The sequence below is a fragment of the Papio anubis genome, chromosome 2 (assembly GCF_008728515.1).
Source record: "Papio anubis isolate 15944 chromosome 2, Panubis1.0, whole genome shotgun sequence".
NCBI classification, from domain to species: Eukaryota; Metazoa; Chordata; class Mammalia; order Primates; family Cercopithecidae; genus Papio; species Papio anubis.
In genome coordinates this window covers 182,601,266-182,620,048 of record NC_044977.1, presented here as the reverse complement: position 1 = coordinate 182,620,048, position 18,783 = coordinate 182,601,266, and the positions used below count along the sequence as shown (strand labels likewise).

The following is an 18,783-nucleotide window of genomic DNA, read 5'->3' as shown; positions in this document are numbered from 1 at the left end:
ACAATAGCCAAGATATGGAGTCAATCTATTGGTCCAACAACACAATGAATGGATAAAGGAAATATGGTACATGTACATGATGAAATACTATTCAGCCATAAAAAAGAATGAAACTCTGTCATTTGTGGATGACATAGATGGAACAGGAGGACATTATGTTAAATAAAATAAGCCAGGAAAATAAAGTTAAATGCTACTTGTTCTCACTCACATGTGGAAGCTAAAAAAAGTTGATCTCATAGAAGTTAAAAGTAGAACAGAGGATACTAGAGACTGGGAAGGGCAGGGCGAAAGGAGGATAGGGAAAGATTTTTTATATAAAAAAATGACAGCTAGATAGGAGGAATAAGTTCTAGTGCTCTACAGCACTGTAGGATAACTATAGTTAACAATAATATATTATATAGTTTCAAATAGTTAGAAGGAGGATACTTCTGAATGTTCCCAACATAAAAAAATGATAAATATTTGATGTTATGGATATGCTAATTACCCTGATGTGATCACTATACTTTATATGCATTGCAAAATCACTATGTACTCCATAAATAGGTACAATTATTTTATGTCATTAAAAATAAAATCATAAAAGTAATTTAAAAAGAGAAAAATAAATGGTGCTCAGTACTCTTGTCTAATGAGGGTCTCCATAAGTTGGTCAGACTCCCCCGAGACAATATATCAGACAAGTTTACATGGCCTTGCCAAGCCCAACCACCTCTGTCTTAACCCCCTAAGTTCCACTTCAGAAGTCCAGGAAGATATGGTGGTCATTAGTGTTTGGGGTAGACTACAAAAAGCCTGCAGTTCTCTCCCCTTTCCCTTATCCATGCACTTTGCAATGTGAATTTGCATCTCAGTCTATCAAAAGTGGAGTCTAGTTTCCCACTCCTTGAATCTTGTTGGTTTCTGAAATTTGACCAATAGAAGGTAGCAGAAGCAATTTTAAGGCAGTTCCAAGCCCAGGCCTTAAGAGGCCTTGCATGCTTCTGTCCACCCTCTAGATACCTACCAAACTGCCCAATGAAGCCTGAAGGATTATGAGACACATGGTCCAGTCAATTCCCTGCCACTTTAGGATAGAGTCCAGAAGCAGAGCCACCCTGCTGTCCTGCAGGAATAAGGGAGTCTAGATGAGACCAGAAGCACTATCCAGCTGAGTCCTTGTCAAATTGTCAACGCACACACTCTTCAACTAAAAAGATGACTGGTGTTCTAAGTCATTAAATTGGGTATCTATAGTGTGTACACAACAATAGATAACCGGTACAATGCTGTTCTCTCCACCCTCATGCATGTAGTGGGATTGTATTTCTTTGCCCTCCTGAGGTCAGGTGTGGTTGTGTGAAGCCAGCTCTCCACTTCAGGGAGCCATACAAAAGAGAGGCCCTGCAAAGCCCTCTGAAAAGCCCCACTAGGGCTGCTAATAGGGCATGATCAGCTAGAAAAGGCTAGCCAGAGAAGCTGTAACAACCTGCAGAAAGGTCAGAAACACTGGACCAGCTAAGACTTTTGTCCCTTTCCCTCTGCCCTACAGCTCAGACTAACAGAGGAGTCAGAGCTACCAAAGAAGGAGGAAGAGGGAGGTGTCCCTGAGTTATTGTGGAGTTGCTTATTGTTGAGGCATAAGCTAGTGTATCCTGATGGATACAGGGCAGTGAGTCCTGAGTCCTTGGAAGCATAGCATTGATTTTGAAGAGGACACTCCATCTCTGAAAAAAGCTAAGTGAGGAGGCCTATGAGAGAATCATTCATTGAGATTGAGCCACATTGATGTGAGGACCTGGATGCTGCAAAGGAGCAGTGCAGACCCTCTTCACTTCAAGTCCTTCAGGCTGATGCTGGACTGATGCTGGAGGGAGGGAGGCTTACACAGGAGGTAAGACTGAAGTTTTATTTTAGAAGCGCATTTAATACATTAAACTGAACAGGAAGGTAAGGAATCTGCCAAGGTTTTGTCATGGGATATGCAACCCAGGGAGAGGTTTATCAAAGTAGACAACATCACATAGAAAAATAAAAATCATTTTCTGTTTGCTCCCTACTGAGTTCAGATGATTCAATAAATTGACTACTCATGTCTCAAAATCAGAATAACACCCACCCTGACGTGAGAGTCACAGAGGATAATGTGTGGGAGAGCCCTCTGAGAACTCCACAGGATATAAGTGGATGGTGGATGATGGGGGGCAAAAGGGGGAAGCAAGGAGCTGGGAATACGGAGCTGAGCTAAGTGCTTTGCCAGGCAACCTATCTTAATCCTTCCAACCATTTGGTGATGATGCGATTTTACCCCTGGAGAAATGGAAGCTGAGGGTGGTTAAGCAACTTGCCTAAGGTCACACAGCTTCTGTGAATCAAGACCAGGGTTCAGACTGAATCTGCCTTCCTCTAGTCCCCATCCCCATGCTCTTTCCACTGCTGCTGAATCTTTAGAGGAGGGATGGAGCAGTGGAGGAGAGTCACCCCCCACCTCCAGGGAGACGATACTACTTCTGGCCATCAGTGAGGATGTGGAGCAGGAAAGCAAATCTGCTTTTTGGGGAACTATTTCTTTCATTTTATATATTTCAAATTTCTAAAAAAATGATAAAAGAGCATGCCCTGTTTATCAAAGGAAAGCATCAAATGTCACTGCATGGCCTCTGCTGGCAGGACAAGGAAAGTCACCGGGAGGATGCTTACACATATCCAGTCTTGTCTCCCTCCTGTGCTCACGTGCTTTACTTCTCCTTTCAAACGCTTTGTCATACGCAGTGTGGTGTTCTGTGTTCCCTGGAAGTTGATGTATGATGTTCAAGTATGATGCCAGGAGACCTGCCACATTTTTCTTGCTCTGGGGGATGTGGCGTGGAAATTGTATCAAACCATTGGACCTTGCCTGCCTCTAGAGCTGGAGAATCTGTTTTGGAAGTCAATGTGACTTATTCAAGTGGGAATCTTAAAAGAAAATCTACAAGTTAAATTAAGCCCTAGACATGAGCTTAAAGGAACATGCTTTCTCTAATTATCCCAAAAGAGCAGAGGCCGGAAGAGAACATATGAAATGCAGAAATAGAAGCAAACCCTGATCATCACAGATGTCACAAAGTGATCAGCTTCCATGTACCACTGCCATGGCCTAGCTCCATTTTATTTATAATAATAATGATAAAAGAAACAGATATTCTTCAGAACCTTACCATGTGCTTGAAACTACTCTATATCATTTACTTCATGTAATCATTCTAGCAACCTTATGGGTAGGAGATCATTCATTCAATAATTCATTCAGGCCGGGTGTGGTGGTTCACACCTGCAATCCCAGCACTTTGGGAGGCTGAAGCGGGCGCATCACCTGAGGTCAGGAGTTCGAGACCAGTCTGACCAACATGGAGAAACCCTGTCTCTACTAAAAATACAAAATTAGCCAGGTGTGGTGGTGCATGCCTGTAATCCCAGCTATTCGGGAGGCCGAGGCAGGAGAACTGCTTGAACCCGGGAGGCGGAGGTTGTGGTGAGCCAAGATCGTGCCATTGCACTCCAGCCGAGGCAACAAGAGTGAAACTCCATCTATATAATAGTAATAATAATATTAATAATAATAATTCAATGAATGTCTACCATGGGTACTGCTCTGAGCTAGGCATAGACCTTGATTTGGGGGCTACAGCAGTAACAAACAGGATTAAAACCTTCATTTTAAGGTTTTAAGATCTAGTGGGTGGAGATAGACTATAAGTAGATAACCAAAGTGGTAAATAATATAAATTTGGACAGGGAGAGGAGATACGAAGGAAAATAAGGCCAGAGCTGGGCATTAGAAGGTGACAAGGAAGTCTTCTCTGACCGCTGACAGTGGAACAGAGACATGAAGTGAGTGTTTGAGCGATGCTGGAGAAGAGCATTGTGGGCAGTGGAAAAACCTAGAGCTGAGGCCCCAACAAGAGAGCAAGGGCATGGTATTTGAAAAGCACTGGGAGCTCGGTGCGTCTGGATAAGAACGATGGGGGAGAGAAAGAGCAGATGCCAAGGCTAGTTTCTTGCTGGACCTTGTAGGTCATGGCAAGGGCTTTGGAATTTATCCTAAGGGTGATGGTTTTGAACAGGGGAGTGACAGGCTCTGACTTTTATTTAAAAGGGTCACTCTAGCAGCTGTGTGGAATACCGGCTGTAGGAGGGCAAGATGGAAACAGGGAGACAAGTTGGAAGAGGAGACTCTTGCGATAATCCTGATGAGAAGTAATTTTAGCTTGGCCTTGCATAGTTATGGTAAGATATGGCTGAATTTGGAGTTGAGTTTTGAATAAGTTTGAAATGCTTATTTGGAATTCAAGTGGGGCTGCCAGTTAGGCAGCTGGATATATGATTCTGGGATTCCAGGGAAAGGTCCAAGCTGGAGTAATACCTTGGGAGTAATTAGCATATTGATGGTATTTAAAACCATGAGACTAGATAAGATCACTACATAGGCAGTGAGTGCAGACACGGAGAAGTGATCTGAGGACAGAGCTCTGGGACATTCCAGTATTTAGAGGACAAGAAGATTGGTAAGGACAAACAAAGGAACTTGAGAAGGAGAGGCTGGTAAGGAAGGAGAAGACCCAAAGAGAGGAGTGTGTTAGAAGCTGAGGGAGGAAAATGATTCAAAGAAGAGAGAATAGCCAAAAGCATGAAATGAATCTTAAATAATAATGTCAAGTAAGGAGAGGTTTAGGAATTGGTTATTGTATTTGGTAAAGGGAATGTCTTTGGAAGACCTTAATAGTAGCAGATTCAGTGAAGTGGTGAGTGTGAAAACCTAACTGAGGAGGTTTCAGGAGAGGATGGCTGGAAGAAAAGTGAGCAGAGGGAAAAGTGAGCAGAGGGAAAAGTGAGCAGAGGTAGTGAACATGGACAGTTGGTTTGAGAAGCTTTGCTATAAAGAAGATTAGTGAAACGGGGCAATATCTGAAGGGAAATGTAGCATCCAGGGAGTTTTTCTGTCATAGTTTGTTTAAATACAGGCGCTTACTCCAGCATGTGTTAAATCTGATGATGCATAAGAGAGAAAGGGGCATGCTGGAGCCATGTCCCTGTGTAGTTGAGAAGGATTGCCTTTAGATTGGAGTGAGGCAGGCTTCTGTAAGGAGAAAGATGGAGAAGAGCTCGTGGAATTGGTATTGGCTGGATGTGGCTTTTCTTTTGATTGCTTCTATATTCTCAGTGAATAAAGAAAAAAAGTCTGTCTCCTGAGTCAGAGACAATGGGAGATGGAGGGAGGAGATGTCAGAAGCTGAAAGAGGGAGATGTGGAATAACCATTTCAGAGACAGGGGAGGGTGAATGGACTAGAGCAATGCACAGTGGTAGGATGGGAAGGTAGTTCAGAGGGTCCATTTTAGGTTATTTCCTGATTTTACAGTTGACAAAACAGAAAAATGCAACTTGCCCAAAGTTAAATGGCTAGGAAGTTGCAGAATGAAGACCCTCATACAGACCCGTCTGTCTACAAAGCTTCTAAAGCCAAATGGACTTTCATAAGGTATCCCACCCTTGATGTGCTCTTAGCAAAATTTCTCTGCTTCGTGTGTTTTATTTTCTGGTGCCTGCCGGAATTTCAGCAATAATCCATGTGGTTGCCAGGTTGAGCAATACTACTTCTATGGCAATTAGTCAGGGAATGCAAAAATTGGGAGTCATGAGAGCACTGGAACACAGAGAATTGCAGCCTGAAGGTGAATGCAATAGCAGGTGTATTGATTTACCAGCCTGTTCTGCAGTGGCACATCAAGTTAATTAACCAGTGTGCACTTGATTGTTTCTGCCAGGATCTAAAGTCCACGCTATATGGGAAAGGGGTGGTTCTGATGCAAAGAGTCTGCCCACACAGGCAGTAAATTAGGAGGCACAGTCACCATATCAACTGTTTCCTGCCCACTGACATTTAACCATAAAGTCGGTTGCCACTATACAGTCATTTCCTTGGCTATTTAACACTGTACCATTAATGCACTGACTTTTACTTCTGGGTTGAAATGAAGTCATCAGGGAACCTTTGACAAGCAAATGCTTCCTCCTTGATGCTCACATATGGTCTATATCTTTGATTTTTAAATGGACATTTTTTTTTTAACCTGTTAACTTTTCTAAAATAGTTGTGTCTTGTTCAATGAATAAAGAGCATTGAAATGCTCATTATTTCCATTTTTCTGAGAAAATATTAAACCATTAAATGATGACATCTAAGAATTGAGCACATAACTGTCATATTGTGACCCAATAGCCCTCGCGCATTGACTCGTGAAGCCAGCTCCCTTCACACTCCAGCCGCCATGCAGATTCACCTCATCTATCCCAAGTTTGGCTAATGGTGTAGTTTGTCAAAGCACTTTCCACATTCACCGCTAGCATTTTACATGTGAACTCAATGGACAGACAGTGAGCATTGGGGGTCTTTAGACATGTAGTGTTTAGTATGAGGATTAAATTTCTCACCAACAGTTTTTCCCCACTCACAGCTTGATTTCTTTTACAGCAAGTACAATGCATTCCAGGTACTGATTTGCTTTAGTTTGGATGGTGACTTCAAAGTTGAAATATTCTTCTTACATCCACCTGGCTCTGTCATAGCCAGCTCCAAAAACCAGTTATTAGTGACTGTATTGGTAAAGCAACAGTTACTAGATATGATTGACTGCATGCTCTGCCGCTGATGAAATGTGTGGTCGTGGGCAAGTCTCTCAAGCTCCTTGGCTTAGGTTCTACCAGTAAATATAGAGGATGCGCTCAGTGGCTGCAAAGTTCCCTTCCAGCTCTGAGAATTCAGCATGGTGAGAAAATACAAAAGACTTTAAATGGTCTCCACTTTTAGGAAGTCTAAGATCTAATTCTGGAGAAAAATAGCAACACATAAAACTTTCTGAGGGTGACACAGCCCTATATTTACATTAATAAGTGAAGCTGAGTGTTTTGATCACTGCCTACTCTAATATGTCAGAAACAGGAGCTATCAATGGAGGCTGAAATAGTCAGAGGCATTCTTTCAAACTTTGAAGTATGAATCAACGTTAAAACATATAATTCAACTGTTTAAGTGCTCTGAAGGCCTCCCTCAGTTCTAGGTTATACCAGGTTCCTTACTGTGGGATATGGGACCCTTCCTGCTGGATTGCAGCCATCACCTGTCCAGTATTATTTCCAAGCATTCCCTCCTGCACCCCATGCACCTAGATACACTAAGAGCACGCCCCAGTTTTCCAGTGATACATAAACCTTAAGTGCTTTGGTTTGTTCTTCCTAGGAGGTCTGTGTCTCATTCAGTGTATCTGAAGCATGCCTGGTTCACCTAACTTTCACTTCTCTGTGGAGTCTAGCCTGGCCCTCCTTGCAGGTGGTTCTGGACGCTCCCTCCTACATGACCCCAGTGCGCCGCATGTGCGATGTGTCACCACCCTTCCTACCTCCTGCTCTGGGGCTCTCCTGCAGACCATGAAACCACTTCCAACAGGAAGCACAGTGACTGGTACATAGTAATGATATACATTTACTACCAAGTAGTTATTGTACTCTTATTACACACCAGGCTCTAGCCTAAGGACTTTAGATGGGTTGTCTTTGGATTGTCAAGCTAACCCTATGAGGCAGGTACTATTACTGTCCCTATTTTATGGATAAGGAGAGGGTGGTAGAAAGAAGTTAAATAATGTGCCCAAATCTTATAGATTGAGAAAATGGGACCGAAAGATGCTAAGTGGCACGTCTGAGGTCCATAGAAGATGAGATGCTTTGAGATGCTTAGTAAAGCGACAGTTTTTTTTCTTTGTTTGTTTGTTTGGAAATGGAGTCTCACTCTGTCACCCAGGCTGGAGTGCAGTGACACAATCTTGGCTCACTGCAACCTCTGCCTTCTGGGTTCAAGCAATTATCCCTGCCTCAGCCTCCTGAGTAGCTGAGATTACAGGCACCCACTACCATACCCAGCTAATTTTTGTAGTTTTAGTAGAGGCGTGGTTTCACCATGTTGGCCAGGCTGGTCTTGAACTCCTCACCTCAGGAGATCCACCTGCCTCGGCCTCCCGAAGTGCTGAGATTACAGATGTGAGCCATCACGCTGGACCTAAAGCAAAAGTTTTAAGGCTCCCCTTGTGTGCAGAGATAGAGGAGCCTTTCATACCTGAGGAAGAGACACAGTGAAGGTTTTGGGGTCAGAATGGCTTTGTTGCTCTTCCAGCTTTGCTGGTCTCCAGCAGTGTGAGTGTAGAAAGTTATTTAACTTCTCTGAGTCCCAAATTCCCCATCCATAAAATAAGAGTAATAATAGGTTCTCTGCAGATTTGTTGTGAGGATTAAATAAAATGAAGCATCTAAAGTATCTGGCAAGGTGTCTGGCACTCGAGGGCTACTTCATAACTCTGACTTCTCAAAATCCCCACCGCACCTCTGCCATATCTGGTAAGGCATGTGGATGCCAGTGTAAAAATACAGGGCGATTGTATCACCTTCAGAGCTGATTCAGAGATTCCTCTTAGGAAACAGAACTGTATATATTCAGAAGAAATACTTTGAGAAGCTACCTAGCTGGGGAAGACGGTTCCAAGGACCAATCTCAATTTAAAAACAATAGCCCTTTGTTCTACTGAATACTGAGAAGAAGTGAAGTTTGCAGATTTAAGGTGTGAGTTATGAGATGACAAGCAGTAATAGAAAAGGAGTTGGGGGTGAAGGGAGGCTGCCATGAGGGAGTTGTGCCAGAAAGAGCAGGGAGAAAACAAATTCTGGGTTGGTATGGAGGCAGAGATTTTGAGTAAGAGAACTACTGATGGAAGTGTACTTTATAAACCTCTCTCCCTTTTTTTTTTCTCCTCAAATTCTTCAGTAAATTCAGTACATTGCTCATTGATGTTTTGGGCAAGAGGCTTCCTTTACAGGGAGAATGAAGAGGTGAGTTCAGAGAGATAGGACCTGCGTTATAATGGATTGTATGGCAAGTTTCAGAGCACGCTCCTCAGACCTGGAATCCTGTCAGAGAGAGCCCCTGCCTGCCCAGTGGCATTGAGGTTGCAACTGAGAATATGGGTTCTGAGCCATCCAGCTCCTCAGGTAGGAGTCACACCAAGCTGTCTGATGCCATGGTCATCAAACCCAACACGGGTGGCAGTGGCCACTCCCCACTCTGCATTCCGAGTTGCTGCTCCTGTTGTGATGTGACAGTGGGGAGAAAGTGTACAACCCCAGGGACCATACTGGTGTTTCCCCCCAAGAAAAAGAGAGTGCTGAGCCCTAGGAAGGTCAATGAAAGACAGAGAAGATGGAAATATGATGGCTGGTTGGCTGTCTAAAAGGTAGAAAAACTGTGTTGAGAGCAGTGAGGATTTTACAGTATGGACCTTTCCAGATTCCAATTTACACATCAAGTAGTTCTAGAGATTAAGTGATGGACAGCAGAACAAAAGGATTTACATTCAGTACTATGCTAGGTTTCATTTATCAATGCCTTGCAAATAGTGGGTATCTGCTACCGGCTGAATTGTATCCCTCCTCAAATTCTTATGTTGATGCCTTAATCCCCAGTACCTCAGAATATGACTTTATTTGGAGATAGGGCTTTTGCAGAGATAGTTTAAAATGAGGTCATTAGGGTGTACCCTAGTCCGATCTGATTGGTGTCCTTGTAAGAAGAGGAAATTTAGACACACAGAGGAAAAATCATGTGAGGACACAGTGAGAAGGTGACCATCTACAAAGCAAGGAGAAAGGCCCCAAAAGAAACCAATACCTTGATCTTGGACTTCTAGCCTCCAGAGCTGCAAGAAAATAAATTTCTGCTATTTATGCCACTCAGTCTGTTGTACTCTCTTATGGCAGGTCTAGCAAATTAATATAGTACTCCATAAAAGCTCGCTGAGGCAAATACTGTGCTCCTAAAACATCAATTGCAATAAGAAAGAGCTGCACTGAGGATATTTCTATAGTATTTCTACTGTTGCACAGGCAAATATATCTAGCATGTGCTCCACTGGTTAATAAAGATGGAAACCTGGGTAGATTATCTTGTCCATGCTGTATTGTCTGGGACATCTTCTCTCACATATGTTCCTGGAGACCTGCTGCTCATTATCTAAGTCTCAGCTCCAATATTGCTTCTAATGCTCTGCCTCAGGCTCTCCCTGACTCCTCCACATAGAGCTCAATATTCTATGCATGCAGGTGCCCTATCATTCTACCATAACCTGCAGCAGTATGTCACCACAACTGACATTCTGCATACTCTTATTCTATACACTGAGGTCAAGGACTATTCTTTTCATCTTTGGATCTCCAACATGCAGGTACAGGTTTCAGCATAGGATAGGCATTCTATGTTTAGTGAGTAATTGAATGAATGGATTGCCTGCCTTACATGTTTGAATTTCCCACATTTAGTGGGAAGAAAATGACAGATGAAGCATCTCTTCGACCTTCTGGCCTAGAACAATGCTCTGGCCTAGAAGACTCCTTGAGTCCTCCTTTGTCTCATCTTGAACCCCATTTTCTACCAGTAACCAAGGCTAATCTCCCTTTCCTTAAAAATATCTCCTGTATTCATCTCTCCTCTCCAAGACATACCAACTCCAACCCTTTTCACCTGAATTATGACTTCCAGCTTCCCTTTATAATATATTCTTACAGTCTTATCTTCCAGCAGCCTGGGTCAGGCAGGGGCCAGATTCAAGAAACCAGGTGAGTACATGAGGGTATCAAGCCAGTATAGTGTAAGGAGTTGGAGCAGAGTGAAACAGATAACAATCTTCCTATGGACCCTGTGGCCTGAAACCAAAGGCAGAGTTATACAACTCAATTCCAAGGAGGCAAGGAGAAGTGGGGGCACATACTGAAGATTGAAGAGCTACGATGGTGGCCAGGCAATATCGAAGAGTGTGTTCAACCCAGAAAACAAGTGTATAGCCTTGAGATGGCCCAAGGACATGCAAGGGGAGGATGTATCTTCCATGCCACATATGTCACCCCTTATGGACAGAGAGAGAGAGAACTGTGCAGGCTCTGAGCAGGTTCCAACCAGTTCCCCACCACTCCCAGGCCTCCTCCTGCAATGGACAAGGCCTAGAGGGGTGCAGGAATCTTGGCAGTCATAAGGAATACTCTCTGTGCTCTCGCACCCCTCATGTGTTCTCTGGGGCAGCACAAGGACCAGAGGTTCATAGTGGGACCTGGGAAGGTCAAATGAAACAGCTGGATTATTCTAGAGAAAGGCTCCTGAATTCCTGACTGGTGTGTCCTTGAAGACCTCTAGGAAGCAGTCCTCCAGCTTACTTCCTCATTTCACAGACTCTAAGTTAGTAAAGGGCATAGCATTTTATCTGGTTAATAGACCTCAAACCTTGGAATCATCCTTGACTCCAATTTCTCCCTTCCTCTTCATATTCAGTTGATTGGCCAATACATTAGTCAATGGGACTTTCAAAATATATGCAGAATCCACCCACTTCACGCTACCTCTACTATCATCATCCCAATCTGACAACTGGTCTCACCTGTACAACGCCATCCTCAAGGTCTCCCTGACTGAATATATTAACTATATTCTATTTCTGGCTCCATGCTCCATACTTCCTTCAAAGTGGCCAAGAGTGATTACTTAAGATGGAAGTCAGACCATTTTACTACTCTACTCAAAACCTTAGCATAGTTTCTCTGTAGTTACAATAAAATCTAACGTCCTTTCCGTGATCTGACCTCTGATCATTCTTACCATTCTCCTTCATCACTCACTCTGCACCAGTCCCTCTGGCCTCCTTGCTGATCACAGACACACCAGAAAAACTGCTATGTCAGGGCCTTCACCCCTGTCGTTCTGTCTTCCTGTAATCCTCTTCCCTTCCCAGGGTCTTCTTACTTCTCATTTCCTTCAGGTCTCTACTCGAAGGTCATTCACAAGAGACTACCCCTGATCCCTGTGCTCTATCCCCATTTCCTCTTCAGAGCACTTATTACTATTTGATTTTGTTTCTTAACTTTTTATTTTGAAGACTTGTAAGCTTATAGAAAATCTGCAATAATAGTTCCATGAATGCTGGTATACCCTTCACCCAGATTCAACAACTATGAACATTTTGGACTATTTGATTTTTATTGTTCTTTCTGACATCCAGATATTACTGTGATTTGTTGTTGTCATTGCTATTGTTATCATCACTGATCTGTTTGGGAATAAACTGCAAGCATCAGGATCTTTTATTCCCAAAAACTTCATTCATTCTATCTCTCTCAAGAATAACCACATTTTAATGTAAATACAACATAGTAAATTAACATTAATGTAATACATTAATGCAACTCATACCCAAATTTTGCAAAGAAGAGCTCTAGGGAGCCTCAATCCCAGCCCACTCTGGACAGGCGATGAGCAGAGCAGAACTTGAGCAGAACTAATAACACCTTTCATAGCATTAAAAACTCTGCTTCAGCATCTAATCTAGGATTATGCATTCTTTTAGTTTTCAGGTATTTTTATTCTCATTTGTTTTGAAATAGTGTCAGCTTTTCGTTGTTTTTTGTGACATTTTTAAAGAGTACAGAACAATTGTCTTGTAGAATGTTCCCCAGTGTGGGCTTGCTGATGTTTCTTCACAATTCTGTCAGGTTACACATATGTTTGGTAGAAATATCACAGAAGTGATGCTGTGTCCCTCCGGGTACATCATTATCAGGAGGTATATGATTTCTTGATATGTTCATTTTTTTGTTTCTTTGTTGAATAATTGCTTCACAAGCTAGAAAGTAGTTTCCACAAGGGTAGAGAATTTTCACTGCTCTACTAACCCCTGTCTCTCAGAATCTCCAACTGAGCCTGGCACATGTTAGATGCTCAGTAAATATTAGCTGAAAGACTGAATCTAGAATCTAGTGAATCTAGAAGTGAATCAGGTGAATCTAGAAGTGATTGACTCTAAAGCCCAGGTATCCTTAACTACTAGATGAACTGCTTACCACAGCATCTCCCAGAGAATTCCAGAAAAAAGTCCCTATCCTACATATTGTTGAGCAGTAATAGCATGCCAGGCAGCCTGTAGACACCTTGGGGAGACAGAACAAAGCACATAAATGGCTCATGCCAGGCAGCCTGTAGACACCTTGGGGAGACAGAACAAAGCACATAAATGGCTCAGAGCTCTCTGGTACTCACTTCCGAGGCTGGCCCAGAAGGGACACTGCATTAGGGGCCTGTGGCCATCCTGGTTGAAGGAGAACTGGCAAAGATTTCACATACAAGAATTCATATATGATGCATATCGGGGTGCGAACGAAGGTCAAGGTGTTTCAGAGGCTCACAGTGTTCTTCATGGAATCACATTAGCCCCACATTAGCATGAAGGTTCTGCTCTGCTCATCATTTATCCAGAGTGGGACATGATTGAGACCCCCTAGAGCTCTTGTTTGCAAAATCTCCTGTGGACTTGGAAGTGAGAAAGGTGGAGAGGAAAAGCAAGGTGGAGGCTAACTGAAAGAACAGACCACAGCTCATTTTCCCAGCACAGGTTCTCAACCCAAGGGTTAGGCCTTAGCGGGGGCGATCGTGGATGGGTCAGGAAGGAGGCTGTTGGTGGGATGAGTGGAAGGGCAATGAATTAGCTGTCACACTTACATTTTGCTTTAGATGGATTAGATTTTTAATACCTAAAAATGAGACCCTTATGACCAACAATGAAAGCTGAGACCTTCCCAAAATGTTGTCAGAGGCGATGAACAGAATTCGACCAAGCAACCATGTTAGAAGAGTGTGATGAGAGAAAAATAAAGCTAATAGCTGAGGGTAACCTTCTGAGTTCAGCCCACTTAATAAACTAGTGACCCTATCCTTATTTAAAAACTTGTTTTCGTATACGTTATATAATTTGATCTTAAACTTAGTGGTGGGGTTAGAACTTGAACCCAAGCTTCTAAGTCACATCTGGAGACCTTTCCTCTAGTCTGGTTCTGCTTTTCTATATTGTATTGGCTCAAGAAAAATCTATGGCTTGAAAAAAGTAGCCAACAGATTAAGACAACAATTTATATGCAGAATACTTTGTGTATTTCAAACAATGTGTATAATCCTTGACTTTTTATTTTCAAACCACTGCAGTATGCTGCTAAAGCTACACGTTAGATTTACAGGAACTTAGTAAATGGATTTTTATTAAATAGCTTGAAGCTTTAAAGGCTGCTTGGAGAATTACAGCAGCAAGTACAATCCCAACTCTGTTTAGAGCCTCATCTGATGCTTTCCTTGATTTTTATAATCTATCTAGCAAGAGATAAGATAAGGGCAGTTTCCTTTGCCAAATGAACAAGGGAGACTTTGCTTCCTCCTGATAATTAAGAAAAACCCTAGAGTTAGATTACATCAAGTGAGAAAAAGAAAACTATGGATGTTAAACATTAGCTATTAAGTGTCAGAGAATTATTCTGAATTTTTCAATTCAGGAGGGCTCTGGATTCCTTTTATCTATGAAAGAGCAACCCAGTAATACACTATCTGAAATACTCTTTTTTTGTTTTGTTTTGTTTTTTGTTTTTTTGAGAGAGAGGGTCTTGCTGTCACTCAGGCTGGAGTGCAGTGATACAATCTCAGCTCACTGCAACCTCTGCCCCCCTGGGCTCAAGTGATCCTCCCCCTTCAGTTTCCTGAGTGGCTGGGACCACAGGCACACATCACTATGCCTCACATTTCTTTTTTGTATTTTTGGTAGAGTCAGGGTCTCACCATGTTGCCCAGTCTATCTTCAAACTCCTGAGCTCAAGCTATCCCCCTGCCTTGGCTTCCCAAAGTGCTGGGATTACAGGGATGAGCCACCACTCCCAGCCCAGAGTATTTCTTTTTCTGACATTTTCTTTTAAAATAATATTAGTCATAAAGAAAAGTTGCAGGATAGAGTTCATACACACCTTTCATCCAGCTTCCCCTGCTTAACACCTTATATAACCATAGTAAATTGATTACAACCAGGAAATTAACACTGATATAAAACTATCAACTCATTTACAGATCTTAGTAGAATTTTGCCTTATCAGAATTACTTGTCTCACTATTGTCCTTTCTCTGGTCCAGGATCCAATCCAGGATTCCATATTGCCATGAATTGTTATTTCTTTTTTTTTTTTTTTTTTTTTTGAGACGGAGTTTCGCTCTGTTGCCCAGGCTGGAGTGCAGTGGCCAGATCTCAGCTCACTACAAGCTCCGCCTCCCGGGTTCACGCCATTCTCCTGCCTCAGCCTCCCAAGTAGCTGGGACCACAGGCGCCCGCCACCTTGCCCGGCTAGTTTTTTTGTACTTTTTTTTTTAGTAGAGACGGGGTTTCACCATATTAACCAGGATGGTCTCGATCTCCTGACCTCGTGATCCGCCCGTCTCGGCCTCCCAAAGTGCTGGGATTACAGGCTTGAGCCACCGCGCCCGGCCGTGAATTGTTATTTCTTTAGCTTCCTCCAATCTGTATCAGGTCCTCAGTCAGTCAGTCTTCCTTTGTCTTTCATAACCTTGAGCCTTTTGAAGACTACTGGCCAGTTATTCTGTAGATTGTCTTTCAAGTTGGGTTTGTCTGATGTTTTCTGATTATTATATTAAGGTTATGTATTTTCATAAGACTAGGACAAAAGCAATATGCTCTTCTTAGTTCATCATATTAGGAAACACCTGATGTCAACATCTTCCATTACTGGTGATTAATTTTTGTCGCTGGGTTAAAGTAGTATTTGCCGGGTTGCTCCACTGTAAAGTTACCCCTTTCCCCTTCATAATAAATATCATGTGACTATAAGACTTTTAAAAAAATCATCCCAGACGTCATTTCAATATGTGACTATAAGACTTTGAGATGGCAAATGTCCTGTTCGTACCATACACTTGCCCTCTAATTTCAACATCCATTAATGAATTTTGCCTGCAAACTTATTACCTGCGGTTGGCCTAATAGTGGTGTTCTATTTCTATTAGTCATTCTAGTAGAAATAGAAAAAAAAGAGGAAAAGAGCTCGATAATGTGTTAATAAGCCTGACAACATCTTGTAGCAACAGATAATTGCTGAATGTGTTAAGCAAGGGAAGAATTTGCTCATACTTACATATTTACATCCTATAATATTAATAATGATACATACATGGTAAACAAAATATAGTACAAAAAAAGAAACTTATAAAAAAGTAAGTCTTCTCACATCAGATCTCTAGTTCAACTGAGGATAAAACCTCTATGAACAGTTTCTCCTTCCAGCACTGTTCTGTCTGTATGCCTATGTATAAGTGTATAGATTGCCTCTTTTAAAAAACGCACATCTAATATACAATGTATATTTTTCTGTATCATGATTTTGCATTTCATAATATATACTGGGGATGTTTTTATTATATATATCTAGTAGCATGGGAGATTTAACTCATTTCTTTTTTTTTCTTTTCTTTTCTTTTTATTTATTTGTTTATTGTTATTACATACTTTAAGTTCTAGGGTACATGTGCATAGCATTGGGTTTGTTATATGTACCTGTGCCATGTTGCTGTACTGCACCTATCAACTCGTCCAGCACCATCAACTCATCATTTACATCAGTTATAACTCCCACTGCAATCCCTCCCGGCTCCCCCCTCCCCATGATGATAGGCCCGATTGTGTGATGTTCCCCTTCCGAGTCAAGTGATCTCATTGTTCAGTTCCACCTATGAGTGAGAACATCACCCGGTGTTTAGTTTCTGTTCTTGTGATAGTTTGCTTCTAAGAATGATGGTTTCCAGCTGCATCCATGTCTAAGACACAAACTCATCCTTTTTATGGCTGCATAGTATTCCATGGTGTATATGTACCCACATTTTCTTAATCAGTCTGTCACTTTGATGGACATTTGGGTTGATTCAAGTCTTTGCTATTGTGAATAGTGCTGTAAATACGTGTGCATGTGTCTTTATAGCAGCATGATTTATAATCCTTTGGGTATATACCCAGTAATGGGATGGCTGGGTCATATGGTACATCTAGTTCTAGATCCTTGAGGAATGTCATCCATACTGTTTCCATAATGGTTGAACTAGTTTACAATCCACCAACAATTATTAAAAGCGTTCCTATTTCTCCACATCCTCTCAGCACCTGTTGTTTTCCTGACTTTTAATGATTGCCATTTCTAACTGGTGTGAGATGGTATCTCATTGTGGTTTTGATTGCATTTCTCTGTTATTTAGATATTGAGCATTTTCTTGTGTCTATTTGGCAACTGAATACTGCTTTTGAGAAATATATTCATATCCTTTGCCCACTTTTTAGATGGGGATTAGATTGCAGACTGCTGTGCTTAATGGGGAGACTCCGTGGGCGTACAGGACCCTCCCGGCCAGGTGTGGGATATAATCTCCTGGTGTGCCCGTTTGCTTAAAGCGCCCAGTATTGGGGTGGGAGTTACCCGATTACCAGTGTTGGTGTCTCAGTTCCCTGGCTAGAAAGGGATTCCCTTCCCATGCGCTTCCCAGGTGGTGATGCCTGCCCTGCTTCCTTCTGGCTGGTCAGGCTGCAGCAGCTGACCAGCACAGTGTGGCACTCCCTAGTGAGATGAACCCAGTACCTCAGTTGAAAATGCAGAAATCACCGGTCTTCTGTGTTGCTCGCACTGGGAGTTGGAGACTGGAGCTGTTCCTATTCGGCCATCTTGCTCCGCCCCAACTCATTTCTTATTGAAGCCTAGTATTTCATTGAATGGAGGTACCAGAATAATTAATTATTCCATTTTCTTGAGGCAGAGACCTGTAGTTCTTCACCAAGATCCATTTTAATTTTCTTCCTCGGTATGTGGTTAGATCACATGTTTCTAACCTTCTGGCTGATAAAGGCAGAAACAAGACTGTGTCTTCGCTAATGAAACACAATGAAATGCTGTGTATCACTTCTGAAATTAGGCCTTAAGGCTGTGTGAATGCCTACTTCATTCTCTCTTCCTTTTTCACACTGGCTGCACTATGGATATGGTGGAGACCCCATTTAACCATGGAGATTATGAAGATGTCCCAGGGAACAGATGAATGATATCTTGGAAGGAACTGGGTCTTTAAATAACCAAAAGGAGTACAACTACCTGCTACCTAAACAGTTTGCCTTGAAACCTATGTGAGAGAGGAATAAACATCTATATTTTTTGAGACACTGAATATTCGTTTGGTTGCTTTGTTATAGCAGCCTATCCTTACCCTCACTAGTATATTTTCTATTACAAACAATACTGGAATGAACATTTTGTACCTACATATTTGCATACACAAATACCATTGACTTTTTCGATATACCTTAACTAGTGCTTGTTACAATTAATTTTTAAAATATTTGCTGATTACATAGGTAAAAATGACACAGAAACTTAAAAAAACTTTTAATTTCTTATCAGTGGGGTTAATAGCTTTTTATATGTTTATAAATCAGTTTATGTGGCCTCTATTGGCAGAGACTAGTGCTTAAAACACAATCATTTTTTATAGTAGGTTATAGATCTTTTTATATATGTAAATGTTTTATATATTTATTAAAAATGGTAATTTTGTGGCATATTTTTCTGTTTGTCATTCATCTCTGACATTATTCATTGAATATGTTTAGTGGATGAGTTTATAACAAAATTTTTATGAAGTTATATTTATTAATGGTGCTGCTAATGCTGATAATGGCCAGCATTTATTGAAGGCTTATAATTTGCTTATTCATTTGATCTCTGAGGTTGTTTCATCACCTAACTGGTGATAAGTACTTACACTGACATCTCTTCTGGCTTAAAAAATGATATAACTCCTTTGAAGTTTATTTTTTAATTT

At 41.7% G+C, this 18,783-nt stretch overlaps 1 protein-coding gene across 3 annotated transcripts in view; it reads right to left on the bottom strand.

The window, feature by feature from the left end:
• Positions 1-18,783, bottom strand: part of STAC (SH3 and cysteine rich domain) — a 161,266-nt gene that overhangs the window by 101,468 nt on the left and 41,015 nt on the right. Inside the window, exon 1 of one of the 3 annotated variants that reach the window (XM_009201902.4) lies at positions 1,013-1,488. The exons of the other annotated variants lie outside the window; for them this stretch is intronic. Coding sequence (XP_009200166.1) covers positions 1,013-1,051 — 39 coding nt within the window. The 5' untranslated portion in view covers positions 1,052-1,488. Of the gene's footprint in view, positions 1-1,012; positions 1,489-18,783 lie in introns of those variants that run through there. 3 annotated transcript variants of the gene reach the window in all.